This window comes from Scatophagus argus, chromosome 21 (genome assembly GCF_020382885.2).
Source record: "Scatophagus argus isolate fScaArg1 chromosome 21, fScaArg1.pri, whole genome shotgun sequence".
Classification (NCBI taxonomy): domain Eukaryota; kingdom Metazoa; phylum Chordata; class Actinopteri; family Scatophagidae; genus Scatophagus; species Scatophagus argus.
Window position 1 is genome coordinate 16776900 of NC_058513.1, and position 6842 is coordinate 16783741.

Consider the following 6842-nt stretch of genomic DNA (forward strand, 5'->3'; position numbering starts at 1 on the left):
AGTGTATACAAATAGTAAAAGTAGAATTACCACCTCGAGGTTGTCAACTGCTGCCAACCAGTCAAATAGAGGTTTACATCCATGTCTGTCCACACTCGTATACTGCATGTTGTGGCAGGTTTGAAGGAGTCTTGTATCTATCTATCTATCTATCCATCCATCCATCCATCCATCCATCCATCCATCCATCCATCCATCACTATAATGACCTGCGTGATTCCAGTGAGAAACATGCCGTCTTCACTGACAGAGGAGTCCAGAGGACTGACAGAGACCTTCATCACGTGATGCAACAGCAACCACCTGAAGCTCGGTATCATCCAAAACCAGCGAGCTTGTGGTGAACCACCATTCAGTATGTGACCATATGTGATATCTGCTCACAATCTGGTCTTGTGTTCCTGAGCTCTGATGCTGAACGATGCACAGAAAACACGCAAAGGTCAACTTTCCTGTCCAACCACCATCACCTTTTGGATATACAATTTCATCTCGTCATCATTTGATCCTATTCGATATTTACGTGAGGTTTTGTTATAATTAATTGTTGAATTCTTGGGTTATGGACAGGTCGCAGTCATCTTGACCTTTAAATTTTGACTACCAAAATCTGATCACTTCCTTCTTGAGACCAAGTGGACGTTTGTGCCAAGTTTGAAGAAATTTCCTCGAGGTGTGTTTGCTAAAAATAAGAAATAAAATATGAACCAGGTCATACATTTTCAAGATCTTTTTTATTAAAAATATTCAACACACTTTTCAAAAATACTTTCTACAACATTTAAAATACATTAAAGCTGACATAGCGCATCAAAGCGACAAGTGACTGTCACTGTCACTCGCCGCAGACAAATGTTCATCGTTTGTCCTTTTCCAGGACTCAAAGTAATTGTACAGATAATATTTTGCTGAACTGAGAACTGGTCTTTGACTCAACATCCTGGATGGTGCCTTCACACAGTGTCACACAGCTCACAGAGTCCAGCCTACAAATGACACCAGTGACAATTTCCCATTGATCTCGTAGGCTTTTTTCTTTTTTCCTGAGGATCGACTGGACATACGAACACAATGAGCACCAGAGGAAAGTTTGTTTTTGATCCGGAAGACGTCTCACTGCGAGACCTGAGTTCATCGCTCACACTCCCTTTTTGTTGGGCCGGCTCAGAGCTCCGTTCACGCAGTACGGGATGATGCTGACGGTGACCAGAGGAACGGTGGCGCTCTTGCAGAAGGACAGCAGGTAGAACAAGGCGGCCGTGTGCGTGGGAGGCTTGAAGGAGTCAAACAGGTGCAGCAGGACCAGAGAGCTGACCACGCAGCATGCTTTGACCAACGTGCTGCTGCTCTTCTTGGTCTCGGTGTACAGCGGCGAGTGCAGGCCCAGGCCCAGGCCGAATAGGGTGCCCATATTGCGCAGGAGGCTGGCGAAGGGCGTGGTGTCCAGGTGGACCCACTCGGGCTTCACGCACCACTTCTGGGCTTTCTCCATGGTCCACAGCAGGTCTACGCCCAGGGCTTTGAGCAGGACGTAGAAGCCGACAGCGAAGGAGGTCAGGAAGAAGGTGGTGTAGAAGTATTTCTTCATGCTGGCGCTGTAGATCCACTGAGTTCTGTTGAAGGCTTCAGCCACAATCATACCTGCAATCCAATGAAACGTTTCAGTCAGCATGTCATTTTACATCCAAAGCATAACAGCACAGGCAAACATAGTCCCAGTGAAGTCCACTGACCTGTGATAACACCTGCAACGACCTGGTGGGGGAAGTGGGCAGCGATGAAGACCCTGGAAAGACACACACACACCTGGACTCCACAAAACAGCGTCCACAAAGCAGCCTTCAGATACCTGTCAAAACACAAGTTCAGACAACTTTGATTATTTTACTTTGAAAGAAGAGCAACAAAGGATGCAGCACTCGGGATTTAAATCAGTCGGTCATCGCCTGGAACAAGTCAGCCAGTAACAATTAACACAGTTATTCTCTGCCGTCCGAATGTCAAAACAAGTCACGGATAAGCTGCCCGTTCTGACCAGCAGTTCTCAGAAGTCAATGATCAACCTCACAGAGCAGATAGAGTGTCCACAGCGATAAGCTCTGGATGGAAAATGGTAAACAACACCCACAAGTGTGTGGACAGCAGAGCAAAAAGCTGAGTTCTCTGACTCACCAGTGCTCGTTGGTGGATTTCTTGCTTCCATATTTCTTCTTGCTGGCCACGATGGCGAGGATGGAGGTCACCAGGGTGTAGTAGACGCCTGCGGCTCCCATCGCATGACCTGAGGGGCTGCCTGGATAACACAGACAGAGTGACAGAGATATGAGTGACTGATTCACTCAGGCACAACACTGAGCTCACTATTCATCTGTCTCACATTTACTCAAGTACTGTATTTCACTATTGAGGTAATAAAAAAATACTTAAAATTACTCATTCTATATTGTGTAATAAATCACATCGAAGTCATTTACTGCATTCACATTGACTCAATATAGTAGAAAAATACTGCATTAAATGTGACCACTTATCCTCCCCTCCAGTATTTCTCACCTGGCCCAGTCTCGCAGGTCATGGGGTACTGCTCGATGTGAGGACGATCACTATTTGCATAATAAGCCGTCTCATGGACCCACCAGTAAGGCCTCTCCCCAAACAGAATCCTGAAGGAGGCCAACCAGAAACACAAACTCAATTACAGCCATTAAAAATATCGAGAACATTTGAAACATTCAAACCCAAACCCGACTCACCATTTGAACACCAAGTTAAGCCAGTCTCCAATCACAGCCACCCAGATGAGCTTGATGCCCACTGAAGCCCGCAGGTGGATCCACAGCGGGAAGAAGATGAAGAAGGTGTTCCTGAGGTCTGCCGCCCAGGAGACCCAGAGAAACAAGCCCTGGGCATCCTGATAGTTGGTCTGCAGGTAGTGGGTGGTGCTCACCCCAAAACCCTGCATGGCATCCATTATAGCATTCATCTTGGCCACGAGAGAGAGAGAGAGAGAGAGAGAGAAATCTCAGTCTGGTGCTGTGTGAGTCAGTAAAAACAAAAAAAGACTGTTGCTGTCACAAAGACAGCTGGTTGGTTTTATACCAGAGGGACCCACCGGTCGAACGCATGCTCGTGCTGACCTTCGGACCTTGCACATGTGTAATAAAACACCGGGAGTCAGGAGCATTTGGGAGGTCCGTCACACAAACAAGTTGAAAAGATAGCGGGAAAACAAAACATCAATTGGTATCTCTCTCGCTGAAGAGGGAGGAAGTCGGCTGAGTAGTTTCACAATTCTCACCCGATATATCACAACCAGCTTGCATGGAAACATTTCTTCTTTTCAGTGAAACGCAAATCATATTTAACTCTCAGCTCCTCTTAATTTCTTACAGAAAGTAAGAAACTCTGCAGACTTCTAGTTTAGGCAAACCTTTCTGCATGTTACCTTCATTTCTTCACCATTCACACATCCGGCGAGTAATAATCTGTCAGTTATGTAATTGTTTTTTGATGGTTTGCTGAGAGGTAGTGTGTCCGTTACATAAGGAGATCAATGATTAAATGTTCGGGTTTGGACTGAGTAGAAGCTGAGGAGATAGCCGGCGATAAAGCGCAAAAGGGTTGGACGTTGTGTGCAATTTACTGCCATGACAATGAGATCGAGATGAACGCACATTTCATCCGGTTTTTAGGGACATGTTTGTTATAAGACGGTCATCATTACTCACACTGGGGTCCCATGACTGAATGATGCTGGATCTACGCTCATTGTGGGACACATTGTGAGCCAGGATCAACAGATTTCACAAGCAGCTGGCCCAAACTCAGACTTCATTGTCACTAGCCAGAGAAAAAAAGGTTTTCCTAGAAACCGGTGATCCGTCAGAGGGGAGGCAGCTGATTTCTGTCATGATGGATTTCAGCAGAGGGGGCCTCAGGGGTGTAAAGGTTGGGGAACCTGTCTGCACTGTCCCAAAGGCAAACAAATTTGCTAGCCTTGAGTAAAGTCCAATGGGGCTCACATGTTGGCAGAGCGGCGGGGACAAAATAAGACAAAACACCCCAGATTCAGTGCACCATCTTCAGGCAGAGACTGTGATATCATGGATCTTCTCCACAGCTGGGGGGTCGAGCTGGCGGTCCATCTGCAGACCCGATACAGCGGGTACGAGGGCCTGTTCAGCCTGGCGTCCACAGTGGCCGACCTACACACCACGTTCTTCTTCTTCTTCCCAGTCTGGTTCCACCTGCAGAGGGACACGGGTCTCAGGCTCATCTGGGTGGCGGTCCTCGGAGACTGGCTCAACCTGGTGCTGAAATGGTACGAACAGAACGGTGAAGCCAATCCAAATGCAAAAAGAGAAAGAGAGAGTGTGATGAGTTTCTTTTGGTCTGTTCCACGGCAGGGTTCTGTTTGGGGAAAGACCGTACTGGTGGGTTCATGAGACCCAGTTTTATGGAGAAGGACCGGCCCCTTCTCTGCAGCAGTTTCCCATCACATGTGAGACTGGACCAGGTACAGTTCCTGACAGGCCTGAAGTTGATCACATCTGTGGCACACTGAACTGGTTAATACTTATCTTTGACAAGTGATATCTTTAGTGTTTGGCACATGGCTTCTTCTGAATGAATATAATCTCAGATGTGATAAGTAGGTTATAAACTCCAGCACCTTTGGTCATTCATTGTGCTTTTTATCTCTTAAGCTATGTAAAGAAATTTCAGTGTGCATCGGAGTGCAAATAAGAACACTCACACAAGTACTCTTTAGACTACTTCATACTTTTACTCCACTACATCTGAGAGGGATGAATTGTACTGTTTGCAAACAGAACAGATGAACAGCTTGTAAAATGTGCTGCTTTGTCAGAAATTAAGGAATAGAATAAGAATACAAACACAGCTGAAACGGTTAGTTGAATACTTAAAAATTAACGATATTCTTGTTTTTCTTGTCTTATTTTGGTAGATTTTAAGTCATTTTTCAGTTCATGGTTCATCAGTTTCTCTAATATGGGAATCTGCTCCTTTTAACTAAAAAATATTTTTAATATGCTCAAGTTTTACAAACCAAACCATCAATCAATTGATTAATCTTCTCTGAGGGTGAGGCTGTCTCTGTCCCCTGCAGGAAGTCCATCGGGTCACGCTATGGGTGCCGCAGGCGTCTGGTATGTGATGGTAACAGCGCTGCTCTCTATTGCAACAGAGAAACGATGTCCCCCTTTAATATACAAGTGAGTCTGTGGTGTGCAATCATTAATGTCTTTAAAACCTGCCAAATAAATCCTCCAACATCGTCGAACTGAAACTCATTGTTCAGTGTTTATTCAGATTCTTGCAGGTTGGCCTGTGGATGCTAATGGGCCTGGTAGAGCTGGTGGTCTGCATGTCCAGGGTCTACATGGCGGCCCACTTCCCACACCAGGTCATCGCAGGGTTCATCACAGGTTAGTCTGATTTTCCTTAGTCGATGTGAGGGTCTAAGGGCAGAGGATGTTGCTATGATGCTATGTAAAGTTCTTTGCGTGTAAAAATGGGAAGTTGTCTTGTCTTGTCTTGTCTTTTACATACTTAAATGTAGATTTAGAATAACACCACTCCAAGGCTGTTACAATTTTTTTGTATTCCTTGTACAATGATGATAAAGGCTTCTGATTCTTCTGATTCTGATTCTGTTTGTAGTCAGAAAAGGCTGGTTTTTGTTTAATTTAGAAAACATTTTGATTTGTGCATGTGGTCGGGTGAGATTTCAGTGAACGGTGCATGCAGCGACACCATTACTCACCTACATATGCAGCATGCAGGCTCTGTAGGCTCTGCTTTTGTTTCAGGTGTACTTGTAGCTGAGGTTGTCTCGAGGGACAAAAGGATCTACAGAGCTAGCATGAAGAAATACTTCTACACCACCCTCTTCCTGACCTCCTTCGCTGTCGGCTTCTACCTCCTGCTCAAAGCCCTGAGCGTAGACCTGCTGTGGACCATGGAGAAAGCCCAGAAGTGGTGCGTGAAGCCCGAGTGGGTCCACCTGGACACCACGCCCTTCGCCAGCCTCCTGCGCAATATGGGCACCTTGTTTGGACTGGGCCTGGGCCTGCACTCGCCGCTCTACACCGAGACCAAGAAGGAGAAAACAAGCATCAGTTTCAAGACGGGATGTATTCTTGTCTCCTTATTTCTGCTTCAGCTGTTGGATGGATGGACATTTTCATCTGAAAATCTTATGACTTTCTACCTCCTGTCTTTCGGTAAAAGTGCAGTTGCACTTTTGATCCCAACCGCTCTGGTTCCCTGGGCGCTTTGCTGGATCTGCAAGGGAAAGCAAGAAAAAAAGAATTTGTGATTCAGGTCCAACTTACTGTTTAAAGTCAATTATTAGTTTAATTTTCAACTGGGATTGTTTCACGTCACGTCTCATACACAAGGACAGTTAGACTTTCAGGACAATGTCCCTGTACTGGTCTGGATATCAGTTCTTCAAAGGGATGCGTACTGTCGGTCAACCTTTCGGGAAATGTGCTCATTCAGTCTCTTTGTAGAGTCAGCAGCTGGTTAGCTTAGCTCAACAGAGTAACAGCTAGCTTTGTCGAAAGGTAACAAAATCACCAACCAGCACAAGTAAAACTTTTTGAATTAACATGTTAAATGTAATTTGTACAAAAGCATCAGTACAAAAGTGTCAATTTGTGGTTTAAATGGGGTTTCATGTCAGACTATTTCTTGGCTGGTAGCAGTAGCTTCCTGCAGTCCCTACAGATTTTGTACAGATTAAACAAACAAGATGTGTTAACTGGTGCGCTTCTTAGGTGCTGTTAGACATAATTTTAAAGATTTTCTTAAGC

The 6842-nt window shown here is 45.3% G+C and overlaps 2 protein-coding genes across 2 annotated transcripts; one reads left to right on the top strand and one right to left on the bottom strand.

Annotated features, from left to right (window-relative positions):
* Nucleotides 1-715: 715 nt before the first annotated feature.
* g6pc1a.2 (glucose-6-phosphatase catalytic subunit 1a, tandem duplicate 2) lies at nucleotides 716-3013 on the bottom strand. The gene is made up of 5 exons (XM_046376526.1): nucleotides 2754-3013; nucleotides 2554-2663; nucleotides 2173-2293; nucleotides 1734-1849; nucleotides 716-1641 (listed from the first exon to the last, which is right to left on the bottom strand). The coding sequence occupies exons 1-5, from the start codon at nucleotides 2981-2983 to the stop codon at nucleotides 1139-1141; spliced, it is 1080 nt and encodes a 359-aa protein (XP_046232482.1). The 5' UTR covers nucleotides 2984-3013; the 3' UTR covers nucleotides 716-1138.
* A 486-nt stretch (nucleotides 3014-3499) lies between these two features.
* g6pc1a.1 (glucose-6-phosphatase catalytic subunit 1a, tandem duplicate 1) lies at nucleotides 3500-6528 on the top strand. Its single transcript, XM_046376525.1, has 5 exons — nucleotides 3500-4321; nucleotides 4407-4516; nucleotides 5132-5237; nucleotides 5335-5450; nucleotides 5835-6528. The coding sequence occupies exons 1-5, from the start codon at nucleotides 4023-4025 to the stop codon at nucleotides 6341-6343; spliced, it is 1140 nt and encodes a 379-aa protein (XP_046232481.1). The 5' UTR covers nucleotides 3500-4022; the 3' UTR covers nucleotides 6344-6528.
* The last annotated feature ends 314 nt before the right edge of the window (nucleotides 6529-6842 follow it).

Excerpts from the sequence above, each read along its gene's own strand:
- g6pc1a.2 (XM_046376526.1), bottom strand. The coding sequence starts at position 2,983 with ATGAATGCTATAATGGATGCCATGCAGGGTTTTGGGGTGAGCACCACC. Across the intron at positions 2,664-2,753 it reads CTTAACTTGGTGTTCAAATG|GATTCTGTTTGGGGAGAGGC; the intron begins GTGAGTCGGGTT and ends GGCCTCCTTCAG. Across the intron at positions 1,850-2,172 it reads AAATCCACCAACGAGCACTG|GTATCTGAAGGCTGCTTTGT; the intron begins GTGAGTCAGAGA and ends GTGTTTTGACAG.
- g6pc1a.1 (XM_046376525.1), top strand. The coding sequence starts at position 4,023 with ATGTTGGCAGAGCGGCGGGGACAAAATAAGACAAAACACCCCAGATTC. Across the intron at positions 4,322-4,406 it reads CTCAACCTGGTGCTGAAATG|GGTTCTGTTTGGGGAAAGAC; the intron begins GTACGAACAGAA and ends GTTCCACGGCAG. Across the intron at positions 5,451-5,834 it reads CATCGCAGGGTTCATCACAG|GTGTACTTGTAGCTGAGGTT; the intron begins GTTAGTCTGATT and ends CTTTTGTTTCAG.